Below are 18,571 nucleotides of genomic sequence, written 5' to 3'. Positions count from 1 at the left end.
TGCCAGAGGGTGGGGAAGCTCTCTTCCTAACTCTTCCTATAGTCAGTGGTATTCCTTCCTAAGAAAAGTAGATAAAAATTTAATTAGGCCACGTCTTAGAGTTGTCTTCTCCTTTTTCTGTGCCCCTCATTGAGTAAGTTATGCAAAGGACTCCTTCCTTGGCTGACTGAGTAATCTTACATTCTCTATTCTCACAAAAGTCTTTAAGAGTTCTTACTGCTTGAGGCACCTCATTGTGCTCTTGGTAAATTTGAATTTGGCCTTTGGGGGAAGGCAGAGGCCCTATTTAGGCCCTGAGTGAAAGGGTAGTACCCTAATCCAGTTTACCAAAGAACCTTGCTTTGGGGTACCTAGCAGTAATCCAGCAAAAAGTGGTACTTTGATTTTGCTTTTGGTGACTTCCCCCTATTCTCCCATCCCTCTATGTGCTGTCCCTGCTGGATACCCAACTACTTCTGTATTGTGTGTGTGCTTGTGCACATAGGGCTTTGTGTATTCCTGGGTTTTTTAGCTCAGTGCTTCCCTTCTTCATGTCCATACAGAAATATTTTAGGACCAACAGGGATAATGGAGAGGTCTTTACGTTCATTGTTGTTCAAATATAGGTCACAATCCATTAGTGAACTCAATCAAGTGGGCCTGCAACTATCATTAAAATAAATGAAGATAACAGAATACATTATTTATAGTTGGAAGAATTATGAGTATGTATTTGTAATCCTGCAGTATGAAATGTATTTTTTATGTGGGTCACTGTCAAACTTTGAAAGCTATTTGTTCTAGCCAAATATCAATTAATAATGCCCAAACATCTCTTTTGTTTCTTCATTCTTAAATGGGGCAAGATTTATGAACAGAGATTCAGGCTTAAAATTGTAAAATTTGAAGAATGATCCATTCAGGAGACTGGCTAAATAAAGTATGACTTGTCCTTTCAGGTTATTTTTTCTCCAGTTGGTATTCTTTTCTTTCTTTTTTTTAGGGTTTGCAGTGAAGGTCCAAAGGTTAGCAATAGCTTTCTTAATTCTTGTAGAATCAATGGAGCCTTAAGGAATAATTAGTGTACCATAATATACTGGTAACAGCACAGAGGAAACACATTGGAGCCCCAGTTCTGTGACAGCCTTGGACAGCGTTCTTAACTCCTTTATATCTGTTTACCCATCTATAAAATGGAGCTAATAGTGCATTTCTATTGTAAGGTTGCCTTGAGTAGGATATACAGTAATGCATGCAATGCTCAGCTGGGTGCTTGGACTCCCAATGAGTAGAATAACTTCCAGGCTGTTTTGCCTTGGACATTATTGAATGTCTGTCTTTGTGTCTTAGTTTCTCCTTCAGCTCACATTTCAGCAAATATTATTAGATGCTTCTTTGGAAGATGTAAAAACTTGTTTAATTACTTCACAGGAATTTGAGACCATTAAAGTCAGAAAATAATGAATGTAAAAAGTATTGCACAAATTTGGATGGTATTAATTCCAGTAGTAGCAATAATAGGAAACCTGTTTGCACTGCATTTGAGCTGATTAATATCTGTATGTCCAAAGAAGTAAAATCTGCAGTTGATTTAGATGGGAATAAATAGATACTTTCAGTTCTCTAAAAGCACCAATCTCTTCTGCCTTAGCACCTTCAGTTACTTCTTTTGCTTGAAATATACTTCTCTATCTCCACGCCTCATGTCTGTGTATCTAGTTCCTCCTTATCAGCTGAAAGAATACCACTTTAGAAAGGCCTTCCCTGACCATCTAGTCTGAGTAGCTTCTTAGTTGTTTTTTCAAAAATCACTTTAAGGGGTGCCTGGGTGGCTCAGCCGGTTAAGCATCCGACTTCAGCTCAGGTCATGATCTCATGGTTGGTGAGTTCAAGCCCTGCGTTGGGCTCTCTGCTGACAGCACAGAGACTGGAGCCTACTTTGTCTCCCTCTCTCTTTTACCCTTCCCTGCTCACGCTGTCTTTGTCTTTCTGAAACATTTTTTTAAAAAATCACTTTAAAAAATCAGTACATTAAATTTACAACTTGGTTCTCGATTTTGTTTTCTGTTTCCCTTCTCACCAGCTAGGATGTAAGCCTTGAGCAAGGACATTGCATGTGTTGTGTATTATTTTTTCTCCTGCACCTAGATCAGTGATTAACAAAATAAATACTTGTTGAATGTTTGAAGATAGTGTAAAGTATGAAAATTATCTATAATTGTACTTCTTAGAGATAAGTAACCATTGTTGACATTATATAGTTTTCTAGTTTTATTTTCTATGTGTGTGCTTACATATTTATAAGTGCCTATGATTATATGTTAAACCATATTTCACTGTGTGTAAAGATGAACATGTTTTACTGATGTCTCAATTTGGGGTGTCATATAATCAGGGGTATGCCATGATGTAATTGTCAGCATTTTCATTTTCAGTGGCACATAAAATGAGGATGTGTCTTATAGTATCTTAGATTTGATGAAACACAGTATATGTTTGAAACAAATGAGATTATGACATTCAACTCTTTCCCCACCTAAATATCTTGAGCATTTTCCCATATCACTGTGTTTAGACCTATCTCATTATTAACATATACTTAGCATATTATTATGGGTGTATCATAAATTATTCAGCCAGTTTCTCTTGTGGACATTTGGAGCTTCTCCAACTTTTTTGTGTGTGTTACAAACAGTGCTATGTTGGATATACTTGCACATATGTTTATGCACTCGACTGGAATTTCTTTTGATAAAATACTTAGATCACTGAGTATACATATTTTCTGTAGTGTACAAGAGTGCCTGTTTCCCTGTATCCTCAGTAGTACTTCATCTTAGGAAATTTAAAAAATTTGTGTTAATCGGATTAGTAAAAGATATCCTAGTGTTGTATATCATTGAATTATGAATGAGATTGAGACTCTTTTAGTGTTAATGAGGTGTTTTTATTTCCTCTCCTGTGACGCACTGTGCATAGAACAGTAGACCTTTAATTGGTTGGCACATTTGCTGCAATTAGAAAAAGAAGTCATCACAGTTTGGAGCCATGCATTATCATATAAATTCTTTGGAACAACTTTAAGGGCAGAGCCTACCCTTGTGGAGGGCAAGAGAGCTTTATAAGGACCCAAGATTGGAGGAGAGACAAATTCAGGAATAATCAGAATCTTTGTAATGGAGACCAAAAAGGGGTACAGTATCATCAATTTATGAACTGAATACTGGAATTTAGACTGTGTTCTTAATCTTTAAACTTTAAATGCTCCTCTTTAATATGACTTGGTGGTGGTAGTATTAGGTTAGTAAGTTTGAAATAGGGCACAACTCAAGGACTTGAATGAAGTCAGTATTGGATCTAGAGATTAAATCTATGGTCATTTAAGATTAGATTAATATGAAATACCAAAATGTTCTTGTCAACATTTTTGAGCACCTTTGCTGTGCCGGAGGGTGTCATTTTCGGAGATAAAGATCAGATAGCCTCTGTCTTTTAGGTTCCATTGCAGCCTTTGAAGGAGACAGATTTCATCCTTTGGTAAGAATGAAACCAAAAGGTACATGGAATGTAAAGAGCATAGAGGAATGTATTTAGTCTAATAGAGTTTAAGGGAGACTTCTGAATTAGATATAACCTAAACTGAGTCTTGAAGGATCAGTAAGAGTTAGCTGTGAGTAGTAAGTATTAAAGGACATACGACAGCATAAGAGAAGGTACATGTGATGAAATGGACTGTAAATAGTAGGATATTCTTAGAACAAGTTTGAGGTGAAGAGTGACTTCTGATGAGTCTAAGAGGGTAAGCAAGAACAAGATAATGAACAGCCTTATATGCTATGCTAAAAATTCTGCATTTTGTAGATCAAAGGGAGTTCTTTTGAATAATGACATGGTGAGATTTGCATTTGAGAAATCACTGCCTGAAGATTGATTTATGGGGCAAGACCAAAGGCAAGGAGACACATCAGGAGACAGTCTGGTAATCCAGATGAAAGGAATAAGGCCTTAGCTCAATGGTAATAGCTTAATTAATTTCTCTTAGTTTTTACAGAATTTGGTCCTCTTCTTCAGAACCCCTCTGAGATTAAATTTCATGGGACTGGGATTATTATTTTGCAGAGAGGACTTCTATTTATCATCCAGTTGCTTATTCCTTTATGTCTGTAAGAAGTTTATGCTTTTTATAAGTACCTAAGTCAGTAGTATAGTGCTATATTGAGATGGTTAACCTTTTTTGTATGCTTTGTGATTTTCTTAGAGGGAAACAATTTTGTTGGAGTATTTTGCCTATAAGTAAAAGTATGGATTTGTTAAATTTAGGTTATATAATCTTTAACTTACATGAATTTCAATTTCTATGTGCTAATTTCTTCTTTTTCCGCCCCCCCCCCCCCCCAAAGGCTACTAACAGAAGATGGTGGATCGCTTGGCAAACAGTGAAGCAAATACTAGACGTATAAATATAGTAGAAAACTGTTTTGGAGCAGCTGGTCAACCCTTAACTATACCAGGAAGGGTTCTTATTGGAGAAGGAGTATTGACTAAGTTGTGCAGAAAAAAGCCCAAAGCAAGGCAATTTTTCTTATTTAATGATATTCTTGTATATGGCAATATTGTCATCCAGAAGAAAAAATATAACAAACAACATATTATTCCCCTGGAAAATGTCACTATTGATTCCATCAAAGATGAGGGAGACTTAAGGAATGGATGGCTTATCAAGACACCAACTAAATCATTTGCAGTTTATGCTGCCACTGCCACTGAGAAATCAGAATGGATGAATCACATAAACAAATGTGTTACTGACTTACTCTCCAAAAGTGGGAAGACACCCAGTAATGAACATGCTGCTGTCTGGGTTCCTGACTCTGAGGCAACTGTATGTATGCGTTGTCAGAAAGCAAAATTCACACCTGTTAATCGTCGTCACCATTGCCGCAAATGTGGTTTTGTTGTCTGTGGGCCCTGCTCTGAAAAGAGATTTCTTCTTCCAAGCCAGTCCTCTAAGCCTGTGCGGATTTGTGACTTCTGCTATGACCTACTTTCCACCGGGGACATGGCCACGTGCCAGCCTACTAGATCAGACTCTTACAGTCAATCATTGAAGTCTCCTTTAAATGATGTATCTGATGATGATGATGATGATGATAGCAGTGACTAAGGACATATTTTGAAATATTTAATTGGGTGTGACTACCTGAGAAATCAGCTCTGGGAGAACATAGAATTCTGAGCTTTCTCTCAGTTTTGCTCTAGCCGTGAATTTGCCTGAGAATCTTTTAACCTATGTGCCTCGATATATTCCATAGAAAATAGGTCCTGTCATTTTGTCCCCCCACCCCCACCCAACTCCCCGCTCTTCTACAGGGATAGACTTTTGCAAATCTACCAGATAAATTTTTGGTTTCTTATTCTTGTTTAATTTTAGATTATTTTGTTGGAAGGTTGAGAAAAGATTTTTTTTTAACAGATCATGTATTACATTGATGTTTACTATATGTTCTGTTATATGGAAATACTAAAAGCAAAAAATGATGGAAAAAGTTGTATAACGCAGTTAGCTAATATTATTAGCTTTTTTCCTAACCATTCTATGTAATGGTTAAGACACCAGTAACAAAAAAACGTGATTTGAAAATACTTTGTTCGGCTTTTTCGTATACCAAGTGGTGCCTTATCATAATAGCACTGTTAAATGAAATAAGCCCCTACCTTCTCACTTTTAGTTTGTTTTGAAAATACACTGGTGCTCTTTGAGGTGATAAAATGAGCGTTTATGAATGGGTATAATTAGAAAATACTTCTCATCTGCAAGCTACAAATAACTTTAGAGCTTCTTCATTCTATATGAATATTTTTCCATAAAATAGTTGTGATTATATTTTTATGTTTTATAGGTACCAAATTGTCAAATATATATTTTAAATTAATAGGTTGTCATTCTTAGGGATTTGATTTGAAATTTATCAAATACAGAATTGTCACACTGCATTAGTTTCTACTTTTAGTAAAGCATATTTGTAGGTATAAATTCATCTGCTTTAACATTATTTCTAGAATGGAAAATCTTACAAAACTTTTGAAATTAAACAATCTCTTAAAAAAAAAAAATCCCACGATACAGCATAGATCTACTTGGGTTGAAGACTTGGAAGAAATAATGTGTAAGAATGATGAAGACGGACCAGTTAAGTTTGACTAGACTTATATTGGTGGAAGTATTGTCTATTTCAGTGTGAAACTATCTTGAATTTGCAAATATAGTGTTATATTTTATAAAGTTTTGTAAAGTCCCAAATGATACTTCTATTTTTGTAAAACAATTATATGTTAATCTGTTTCTGAAATCATTTTGCAATCTATAGAAATAGAGTAGCAGTTGATCTTTCTAAATTGTAAACTTCATTGAGTCAGCCTAGATTGCTTTTGAGAATTAGTAATTTTTCACTTTTTGCTTTTGAGGCAGCCATTTAGGTTGAAAGTATATTTATCATATAAAACTTGATGCATTTTGCACTATTCTCTCCATTTGTATGCTGCAAATAACTACAGTCTTTCAAATATGAAGAAATCAGCCTAAAGTTTATTTTAAATTCCAAACTTCTGTGTTTTTAAATATTTAAATCTGGATATATTGCAGATGTCATGACTGTTTGATTCAGTAACGTGACGGAGAATTTTTGGGTTTGGTTAAGGCACTAACTTTACTGTTAGATTGTGAAAGCATCTGAGATACATAGATTTCCCTGTAGGAAATGTGAAACAAAGCCACAACAGTTTTTTTTGTTTGTTTTAATATCATATGGACATTTGTTTCCAAGCAATATATACAGTATAATTGCAGTATAATTAATCAACATATCTCAAAAAGACCATGAAGCCTGAGAAGTGCTAATGGAGACTTTCTGGTACATAGGAACCCAGCAAATTCAAGAACCAAGGGGAAATCTGGGATGACATTTGCATTGTCAACCTTTGTTGACTCTGTTTTTACAATAAAAAATATTTTACAACTTAACTCTCTGTTTCTTGCATACTGTGACTTGAAGATTTTTCTCCCTTTCTAAGGTAATGATATTCTGCATATTTTACCTCTTTCAGTAGCTGTGGGGTACCTTTTATGTGCCAAGCATTGTTCTAAGCACTAGGGACAGAGCAGTAAACAGAATTTCCCTCCTTTTAATAGAGTTTACATGCAAAATGGAATCCAAGATGTATTTTCTTCCAGAATTTGTTCTGTAATGTTTAAAGCTTCTGTAAATCTTTGGTGCCTATTTCTCATGCCATTCCTCTTGAATAAAATTTACTTGGACTGTACCTGCAGTACATTAACCAAATTGGTAACTTTTGATGTAAAGGAAGCAAGATTCCATAGATGCCAACCAAAAATATTAAATTGAATACACCTTATTACAGTACATAAAATGTCCATAGTTACAGTCATTTTGTTTCTATATCTTTATTACCTTCAGGCTGAAATTCTTATATTGAATTGTAATATTCAATTATAAGTATTCAATTGTATACCTAATGATTCTTGAAAGGTTCTAGTACTTTAGCCACACTCTTTTCTCTCAGGCTAATTTTGTTCTCAAATACTTGTTGTATCTTTAAAGCGTATAATAGCAATGATTTACACATCCACACGTATTAGATTGCTATACATTTTACAAGATAAATAAAACTTAAGAGTGAAGTCTAGGATTAAAATGCATGAAATTTATTGATGGTAATTTTAAGGCTTTATTTTTTATTTTTTTTAGATTTTTATTTTTAGATTGTGCGCCAGCAGGGGAGAGGAGCAGAGGAAGAGCGGGAGTGAGAGAATCTCAGGCAGGCCCCACACTCAGCCCGACAAAGTGCTCGAACCCTGGAACCATGAGATCATAACCTGGGCCAAAAATCAAGGGCCACTCGGGTACCCCTAAAATAACTTAGTTTTGAAAGAAAGCCTTGGGGCACCTGTGTGGCCCAGTTGGTTGAGCGTCTGACTCTGATTTGGGCCCAGATCATGATCTCACACACAATTTATAGGAGTCTGTGTGGCTGCAGGCTGACAGGGTGGAGCCTGCTTGGGATTCTCTCTCTCCCACTCTCTGCCTTTCCCTCGCTTGTACGTGTGCTTGCTCTCTCAAATAAAAAATATAACTTTATTTTAGATCATTTATTAATTATCTGTTCTGTCAGGCTCCATAGATTTAGTGTTGGGTGTTCTAAACTTTAAAGGTACATTTTTGTAAAGGTTATTATCAGTGGCATTCTCTTAAATATCAAGTAAAATTTCTTAAAAATTACGTTATACTTGGTATCTGCACTAATTGAAAATTTTTACAACAGTGTACTCATATATACAATTGGTTGGCATGATAACCCTGTCATTTTAATTTATCAAGAAGACTAGAGGAAGTTGGTTGAAAATATTGCTAACATTTGATTTGAAATTTATCAAATACAGAATTGTCACACTGCATTAGTTTCTACTTTTAGTAAAGCATATTTGTAGGTATAAATACAGCATCCAAACTGTTATTGTTACATTATTTATACTAGTTAAAATGATTGCAGTATTCTCTAGTGGTTTTTTCAAGAACAAAGTAGCAGTAAGTACCACTTTAATCAGACTTTGTATACTCCTGTTATCTTAGTGTTTAAAGAAAATACATACTTTACTATTCTTTATTTTTAGCAGCTTTGAGATATAATTCACATACCACACAATTAACTGATTTAAAGTATAAACGTCAGTGGCTTTTGGTATATTCTCTAAAACCATGCCACTATTTCCAGAACATTTTCATCACCATAAAAAAGAAATGCTGCACCGTTAGCAGTCTCTCCTTGTTCCTTCCCCAATCCCCTGACCCTAAGCAGCCACTAATCCACTTTCTATCTCTGTAGATGTGCCTTATCTAGACATTTCACAAATGAAATCATACATTATTTGGTCTTTGGTGACTGGTTTCTTTCACTTTTTATGTTTTTAAGTTTCCTTCATGTATTAAGCATGAGTACTTCTTCCTTTGTTTTGCCGGATAATATTCTATGATGTGGATGTCCTGTATTTATTCATCAGTTGACATTTGGGTTGTTTCCATTTTGGGGCTATTATGAATAATGTTGCTGTGAACATTTTGTGTTCAGGTTTTTGTGTTGACCTGTGTTCCTTTCTCTTGAGTATATACCTCAGAATGGAACTGCTGGGTTATATGTTACCTCTATGTTTAACTTTTTGAGGCATCGCCAAACTTTTCCAAAGTGGTTGCACCATTTTACTTTCCCATTAGCAGTACAGGAGGGTTCCTCTTTCCCAACACCTGCTGTCTCTGATTACAGCATGTGAAGTCTCTCTGGTTTTCATTTACATTTTCCTAAGGGTTAATGACAGTGTAGATCTTTTCATGTGCTTATTGGCTATTTGCATGTCTTCTTAGAAGTGTCTATTACATCCTTTTTTCTAGGTTGTTACCAGTGAGTTGTAGGAGTTATTTAATCTGAATACGATACTCTCATCAAAAGCACCATTTACAAATGTTTTCTCCCATTCTGTAAGTTGTCTTTTCACTTTCTTGATGGTATTGTTTGAAGCACAAGAGTTTAATGAAGTCCAGTTTATCAATTTTTTCTTTTATTGATTGCGCTTCTGGTGTCATTGCCTAACATAAGATCATGAAGATTTACTCCAGTGTTTTCTTTTAACTCTGAGTCTGATTAGGACTCTTGGTTATTGATACCCAGGACATATCCTTAATATTACCTCCAAAATTAGAGTTGGAAATGATTTCCTAGTAAATTAAATCATTCATTAGGAAATTTCCAGGCAAGTGAAACAGCAGTGCGTTCCTATCAGCCTTCTGTTTCAAGCCAGTAGGGTAAAACCTTTTGGATGTATTGCGGGCAGACTCAGAAAAATATTCCATATGCTGATGACATGGTTTATTGTTATTTGGAGCTGCCTTAAAATATATTTGGCTTTGTACTCCAATTACTATCAGAATGTCTCAAGATAAACTAAGTTTTTGTTTTTTGTTTTTTTGGTGTGTGTGTGTGTGTGTGTGTGTGTGTGTGTGTGTGTGTGTGTGGTTTTTTTAAGAGCGAGAGAGCATGAGCTAGCAGGGCAGAGACAGGAAAAGAGAATCCCTAGCAGGCTCTTCCCTGCCAGCACAGAGCCTGACTGGGGGGCTTGAACTCATGAACCGTGAGATTGTGACCTGAGCCAAAACCAAGAGCTGGAGGCTTAACCAACCAAGCCACCCAAGCACCCCAAGATAAACTATTATGACTTAAGATAAACTATTGTGAAAGTAATAGGGTAAAACTGTTACGTTTAAATTTTTTATATATTTTATAGGAATATTTTGATGACTTGAAGAAACCAAAATTCCAGAGCTACTTAAGGCAAACTTTGTACCTCATGAACATGTATTGAGCACTTTTAATGTGTCTACTACTGTGGAAAAGAATGAGTTGTTTAAACTCACGATTCTCATGATTTTCATGATCTTGATATTTCTAAAGATGATGCACCAGTGATCTTTAGGATGACCCTCAGTGGAAGTTTGTCTGATAATTCCTTATTATTAAATTCAGTTACGCATTTGTGTAGCAGGAGTATCACAGAAGCTGTGTTTCCTCATCATGTCAGGTGTGCTCAATTTCAATTTGTCCCATTACTTATGTTCACTTTGATCACTTCATTGGGTGGTATATGCTAGACTTTTTCATTATAAAGTCACTTTTTCTGATAAGTATTTTGTGAAGTTATACTTTGGAGACTGTAGAAATTATATTCCTCATCAAACTTTCATTTTGTTCATTTCTTTAATGGACTCATGGTTTCTTAGTTCAGTGGTTCTCAAACTTGAGTGTGTGAGAATGCCTTGGAGGGCTTGTGAAAACATAGACTGCTAGACTCTCATCTCCAGAGTTCCTGATTTTGTAGGTCAGAGTAGGACCTGAAAATTTGCATTTCAGACCAGTTTCCAGGTGCTGCTGTTGCTGCTGGCCCAGGAACCATACTTCATTACCCTTTATTATCAGAATTTATTTTGATGCTCCTATTGTCCCTAAATTTGGTCAGTGGCAAGTTGGCTCCTGTGGTCTACTGACAAATCATTATTTGAGTCCTTTACATTTTTGCTACAATAGTATGTTCTAGACTCATCTTGAATTTTCCCTGCCCCAACCCAGGAATTGGCCATTTCTCCAAAGAGCTGTTGTGTCTTTTAGTGGAGAGTGCTTTAAAGCCAAGGTCTGGGCAGTAGGTGTGCCTGTTGCTTTGGGAAGAGTACCACCCCCAGGCCCGTTTAGGAGACAAATCTAGGGAACGTGTATGTGTGTGCGTAGATAGAAATCTAGATGTGTGTGTGTGTGTGTGTGTGTGTGTGTGTGTGTGTGTAGATAGAAATCTAGATTTCTACCTATCTCTATTGAAATTATGACTTCATACTGATACTCCAAATATAACAACACTATAGGGTTTTTCTCTTCTCTGAGAGTAAAAGACTGGTTCTCATTAGCTTTAGTATATTTAAATTATTTGATCAGTCTCCCTGTATGTAACCTGTCTCTCATCACCACTGCTACCTCTCATATGGATACCTCTAACCCCATTCAGGTTCTGATGCTTCATACCAGGCTTTTCCTATCATGGATGCCCCCCTTATCCCACTTAGGCTCTAATACCCCATGCTGGGCCTCCCCCACTTCCACCCTTCTGTGGATGTCTTCATCCTGATTGTTCTCTAACACCTCATTCTAGGCTGCCCTCACATATGGATACCCTCCACACTTGGGTTCCAGTCCTCATTAGTGGACCCCTTTTCTGTGGGGATACTCTCATCACCCTGCCTATCTCTGACATCCCACTCTGAGCCATCCGCACACAAGGACACTTCACCCTGTGAGGTCTCTGACTTCCTCATACCTGAGCACCCTCCTCACCCTGCTTGAGCTTTGACACCAGGCCCCCAGCCTTCCTCCTGTGTGAATGACCTTTTCACCATGCTTGGGATAGAGAACTATGCTGCTCCCATGGAAGGATACCCTCTCTCATTCTGCTCAGGTTCCAACCACCAGGCCAAGCTGCTCCCCCCATGTGGACACATTGCTGTCTTTGGGCTCTGACTCCTTGCACCAGGCTATCTGCCCTCCCCCACCCATCACACCCCCTCCACACACCCTCCTCTAGTCTCTGACACCCCTCACCAGCTGCTCCTTTGCACAGACCCCTGCTTTGTTCTGGCCCACCTAACGTCTGTAGGACTGAATTGTGCAGATGGAGAAGGGAAGGACTGCACATTATGTAACTCCTAACAAAGGGAGGTGGAGGAGAGAAAAAAGAGCAAGCAGGCAAAATGAACTCACTGGTAGCATATACAAATAAGACAGACAAAAGGAGAGGTCCGGAGGCAGGGTTGGAAACCAGGAACCAGGCCCACCCCTCACTCATCCTAACTTCACCCTAAGACCCCAGGGGATTTGGAAACCATTGTCAGTTGACATTTGTCAGAACACCCAAGTGTTAGGTTTCCCAAGATAACTTGGTTCCCACTTGTTCTTATTTAATGATGGTTAAAAAGTAAAGGCGTAAAGTTATTTTCAGAGCTTTAGTTTAACTTACAAGTAAATCTGGGGCGCCTGGGTGGCTCAGTCGGTTGAGCTTCCGACTTTGGCTCAGGGCATGATCTCACACTGTGAGTTCAAGCCCCACGTCGGGCTCTGCGCTGACAGCTCAGAGCCTGGAGCCTGCTTCAGATTCTGTTTCCCTCTCTCTGCCCCTCCCCTGCTCATGCTCTGTCTCTCTCTGTCTCAAAAATAAATAAAAACATTAAAAAAATAATAACTTACAAGTAAATCGCACATCAACTTGTTTTAACAGTGGTAGGACCCTGACATAGAGTAAACTTGAGGTAGGAGACTTAGACCTCAGTCTGGATGAGGACTTCATGAATGAAATTTATTAAATTGTGAGAGAGTTTTAGTGAAAGGGCTTGAAGTGGATTTGAAGCACTCAGTTCTCTAGAAATTACTTTAAAATGTATTTCTGTGTTAGGAAAAATAAGTGGCCACTGTTACATACAATCCTACATTTGCGCATTTGAGCCAATATGATACACCATGGTGTGTTTCAGAAAAATAAAATATGTAAATAGAAACTTTGGTATTCGCATGTACAAACGGAATGTTGCGAAATAAATGAACGTAATTATACAGAGCAGTGTGTCAAGAAATAGAAGGAGAGCAAACTGCTATAGCAAGGGCAGTGAGGTTAAAAGATTATATTTTTGAGTAGCTGGCTTTTCTTGAAACCAGTTTATTTTTAACTTGGTATAATAAAGCATATTTTGGAGTGTAATGACTCAATTTTATAGGCTTCTGTCTTTTAAAAGCAGTTCTTGGGGCTATTTTATCTAAATCTGCCAGTAGAGAAACTAAAAGCTGTGCTAATAAAAGTCAGGTTTTTCCTTGTTGCTTTGCATGAATAAAGGAGTGAAAAAGCGTATCTGATGTATAAACAAATGACTTATAAAATTGTTAATGATTTCCTAAGATTTAGATTCCATTATAGAGAAGCATCAGTGTAACATCAAGTTTACAGTGATAGTTTGATGTTTTACATCTAATGGTTTAGAAATACCTCTGTGACTTAGAATATTTTGTAGTAGCTTTTAAGGTATTAAAACCGGAAAGAATCGATGGCAAATATTAAAAGCAGTTTTCAGGGGCGCCTGGGTGGCGCAGTCGGTTAAGCGTCCGACTTCAGCCAGGTCACGATCTCGCGGTCCGTGAGTTCGAGCCCCGCGTCGGGCTCTGGGCTGATGGCTCAGAGCCTGGAGCCTGTTTCCGATTCTGTGTCTCCCTCTCTCTCTGCCCCTCCCCCGTTCATGCTCTGTCTCTCTCTGTCTCAAAAATAAATAAACGTTGAAAAAAAAATTATAAAAAAAAAAAATAAATAAAAGCAGTTTTCACTTGGCCAGTTGCTGAAATGCCAAATTATCTTAATTCCAACCAAAGCAAGTTGTAGAGTCTAGACTAGAAGGTGTAAATTAATATATGGTTGACCCTTGAACAACAAACACAGAGGATGGGGTGCCGATCCCCACGTGGTGGGACATCTGTGTATAACTTTTTACTCCCCAAAAACTTTACTAACAGCCTACTGTTGCCCAAAAGACTCATGGATAAAATAAAGTCAAGTAACAAATATTTTGTATAAGTATTTTATACTCTATTCTTACAACAAGGGAAGCTAGAGGAAAGGAAATTATTAATAAAGGCATAAGGAAGAGAAAATGCATTTGCAGTACTGTACCATATTTATCAATACCATAAGTTTATATTTTCTGTTTACAAGATGAATCATCTGTCATTACCTATGTCAATGTTGTCTCATATGATACAAAACACTGTAGCTATTATTATTGTTAACGCTGGGCATCAAAAATGAAAAGATAATATTAAAAAGAAATTCTTATTTACAAATACAACAATTCATGCATTGATAGTGAAGAAGCAGCAATATGATTGCTCTATGGTATCCCACTGTAATCAGTAGGATTGCTTCACAGTAGCCTAGTTTATACACTAATGAATGGTTACAAACGTTTTACGGCATATGACGTTACCATCATATTTATAATACAGTATTAGAAGCATTGTTACATTTTTAAAAAACCACTTGCCTGTGATAACAGGCTAATGTGTAGTTTCTCCAATTATGAGAGAGGCACACTGTATGGCAATGTAATTCTCTGAAAGCAAGGTTATAAAACAGTAAGATAACTAACATATTATTTATTTTCTATTAACTATCACTCACTTCATGCCTATGTGAGGATAAGCTATCTACTTCCATACAAGTCTGGCACACGATGTTCTCCACAATGAATACTTAGGCGTGATGATGATGATGGCACCAAAATGTCTCATACAGTTCTTGCTGGACAGTTATCAGGTTTTCACACAAAGACACACACATACACAACAGATAGGTTTTTCAGCTATACAGCATGATGATTATTTACTATTCAGTAAGTGGAAGTGGATCATCATCACGGTCTTCATACTCCTCGTCTTCACATAGGCTGAGGAGGAATAGGGGTTGGTCTTGCTCTCCCAGGGGTGGCAGAGACACAAGGCGTGGCAGACGTGGAAGTAGAGGCAGGTGAGGCAGGCACACTGAGTGGAACTTTATGGAAATACATCATAGTTCCTGACTTTCTCACTTTTTTTATTTCTCTAAAAATATTTCTATATGGTACCAATCCTTCTTCCACCATTTGCTTTCGTTTCAGTGCCCATGTCTCAGAAGGGTCCGTGTCATAACAGAAGTCAAGAGCAGTCTTGAATAACCAGAACCCTTCCACAAGTTTGTCTAACGTCAGTTTGTTTTCTGGCATTGCCTCTTGTACGTCTTCTTCCTCATCATCTGGCCCTGGTTTGGACTAACTCATCTCCATTGGGTGTTCTTCTGTTAGTTCCTCTGGTGTGGTGTCTGTTAGCTCTTGAATTTCTCCAAGATCCATATCTTGAAACCTTTCACTTTCCACCTTTTTTTTTTTTTTTTTTTTTTTTGCTATATCCACAATCTCTTTCATGATATCCGTGATTGGTTCTGCTGTAAATCCTGTGAAGTCATGCACAACATCTAGACACAGTTTTCTGCAGCAGGAATTTATTGTTTCAAGCTAGATGGCTTACATAGCTTTTTCTGTAACAACAGTATCTTCACTGGTGTAACTCTTCCAAACTTTCATGCTGTTCTGTCTGTTGGGGTTCTCCTCTGTAGTGTTGACAATCTTTTCCACAGAGTACCATGTGTAATAAGCTTTAAAGGTCCTCACGACTCCCTGATCTAAAGGCTGAATTAGAAACGTTATATTTGGGGACAAGTAAACACCTTCACTTTTGAACTCATGGAGTTCTAGGCGGTCAGAGCATTTGTCCAATATCAAAACAACTTTAGAAGGCAGTCCCTTATTGGCAGGGTACTTCCTGACTTCAGGGACAAAGCATTGATGGAATAAATACAGAAAAGTGTTTCTCGTTGTCCATGCCTTCTTGTTGTACAACCAAATACCTGATAGCTTGTGTTTTATCTCTTTCATTCAAGGCTTAGGGGTTAGCAACTTTATAAATAAGGGCAGTCCTGATCATAAACCCATAAACTACATTTGCATTTGCCTATCCCTTCCTGACTTAAATCCTGGTGCTCGCTTCTCTTCTTTACTAATAAATGTCCTTTGTGGCACTCCCCCCCCCCCCCCCCTCCGCCCAGAATAGGGTACTTTGACCTGCATTAAAATTTTTTTCAGGTAGATATCCTGATTCTCCTCAGTGATTTTCTTTTTTCTTTTCTTTTCTTTTCTTTTCTTTTCTTTTCTTTTCTTTTCTTTTCTTTTCTTTTCCTTTTCTTTCTTTCTTTTTTGTTTTGTTTATTTTATTTTATTTTATTTTACATAGAGAGCAGGGAGGGGTGGGGTGTATGGGTAGAGGGGCAGAGGGAGAGAGAGATGATCCCAAGCAGGCTCCACACTCAGCATGGAGCCTGATGGCGGGGCTCCATCCCACAACCCTGGGATCATGACCTGAGCTGAAGTAAAGAGTCAGGTGCTCAACTGACTGAGCCACCCAGGCGCCCTTTTCTTTTCTTTTTTCTTTTCTTTTCTTCTTTTTAAGTTTATATATTTTTCTTTTCTTTTTTTAAATATTTACTCATTTTAAGAGAAAGAGAGAGAGAGCACAAGCATGAGTGGGGGAGGGACAGAAAGAGAGGGCCTGTCGGTACAGAGCCCAACTCAGGGCTCAAACTCACAAACCATGAGATCATGACCTGAGCTGAAGTCAGATGCTTAACTGGCTGAGCCACCCAGGCGCCCTTGTTTCTGCTTTTTTAAATGTTTGTTTGGTTTTTAGATTCTACCTGTAAGTGAAATCATATGGTATTTGAGATATTGCACTTAGCATAATACTCTCTAGTTCCATCCATGTTCTCAAAATGGCAAGATCTCATTCTTTTCCATAACCAAGTTATACTCTATTATATATATATATTTATTTATATATAAATATATATTTACATATAATATATATAAATATATATAAATAAGTTTATATTTATAAATATAAATATATATTATATATATATAATATGCCACATCTCCTTATCCATTCACTATCAGTAAACATTTAGGTTGCTTCCATATCTCGGCTATTGTAAATAATGCTCCAATAAACATAGAGGTGCATTATCTTTTTGAGTTAGTGTTTTCATTTTCTTTGGGTAAATACCAGTAGTGGAATTACTGGATCATATGGTATTTCTATTTTTAATTTTTTTTAGGAATTTCCCTACTGTTGTCCACAGCGGCTGCACCAATTTACATTCCCAACAGTGCACAAGTGTTCCTTCTCCACATTCTCGCCAACATTTGTTATTTCTTGTCTTTTTGATATTAGACATTCCAACAGGTGTAAGGTAATAGTGATTTTAATTTACATTTCCCTGATGATTAGTTATATTGAGCATCTTTTCATGTGTCTTTTGTCCTCAGCAGTTTTCTTATTGGCGTCTGGGATGTCATCTGTTGCCTCTCGGTCATCAGAAACTGCTTCTCCTGTTATCTTGACATTTTTAAAGCCAAACCTCTTTCTAAAATTATCAAACCATCCTTTACTTTACTAAATTCTCCAGCTTTAGATCTTCCACCTTTCTTTTGCTTTAAGTTGCCATATAATGACTTTGCTTTTTCTCGAATCATATTAGAGTCCATAGGTGTGCCTTTCTTCTAGCAATCCTGCACCCACATGATAGCTGCATTTTCAATATATAAAATAAAACAGTATTTTGCAAAGAGTGCAAGGTTTTTGCACCTGCTGGCATAGCTGCAGCAACAACTTCATGAATTTCCTTCTCTTTTTTTACAATGATCCTGACGCTGGATTCATTTATCTTGAAATGGTGGGCAACTGCAGGGTGCAGACCTTAGTCTATGGTACGTACCTTGCAATTCAACTTCCTCTTGTAATGTCACAACTTTGCTTCTTGGGAGCACTTGCGGCATCACTAGTGGCACTTCACATGGGTCTCAGGATGTTATTCCAGGTTTATGGTACTGTCCTCACATGATGAAAAATATGTGGGAACCATGAGAGATCAGTGTTTACGGTGATACACAATCACTGGAAAGAAACTCTCCACGGAGATGATTAGCGTCACATGATTTTTTAAACGGGTACTCACATTGGAGCTCAGTGCAACAGCAGCAACTGGAGATGGCTATGAAATTATTGTAGTAGCACAGTAATTTTATGCAATTATGATTTAATACCACATCTTTACGTTTGTTTATATTTTCTCAACTGCGAATAGCAACATGTACAATCGGTGTTTGTGTGCATAAATTTTCATAAGTTTTAACTTTTTGTAAGACATTTGTGTATATTTTATGGTAGTGATAAAACAGCCTAGAATCTATACATATTTTATACAATCATGACATACTTAATTTTCTTCGATATTTCTAGGCTACACAGTTTGTAACTTTCTCTAAATTTTCACAAATCTTCAAAAACATTTCCCATATATTTA

The 18,571-nt window shown here is 37.1% G+C and overlaps 1 protein-coding gene across 6 annotated transcripts in view; it reads left to right on the top strand.

The window, feature by feature from the left end:
• Positions 1–7,000, top strand: part of PLEKHF2 (pleckstrin homology and FYVE domain containing 2) — a 57,337-nt gene extending 50,337 nt beyond the window's left edge. For 4 of the 6 annotated variants that reach the window (XM_047842299.1, XM_047842296.1, XM_047842298.1 and 1 more), the window contains one exon: positions 4,380–7,000. In XM_047842299.1, the coding sequence (XP_047698255.1) occupies positions 4,394–5,143 (750 nt within the window). In that variant the 5' untranslated portion in view covers positions 4,380–4,393 and the 3' untranslated portion in view covers positions 5,144–7,000. Of the gene's footprint in view, positions 1–3,840; positions 3,996–4,379 lie in introns of all 6 variants that reach the window. The other 2 variants (XM_047842297.1, XM_047842301.1) reach the window with 1 other exon arrangement.
• Positions 7,001–18,571: the final 11,571 nt, after the last annotated feature.

Source organism: Prionailurus viverrinus, chromosome F2 (genome assembly GCF_022837055.1).
Source record: "Prionailurus viverrinus isolate Anna chromosome F2, UM_Priviv_1.0, whole genome shotgun sequence".
Classification (NCBI taxonomy): domain Eukaryota; kingdom Metazoa; phylum Chordata; class Mammalia; order Carnivora; family Felidae; genus Prionailurus; species Prionailurus viverrinus.
This window is presented reverse-complemented; position numbering and strand designations above follow the sequence as displayed.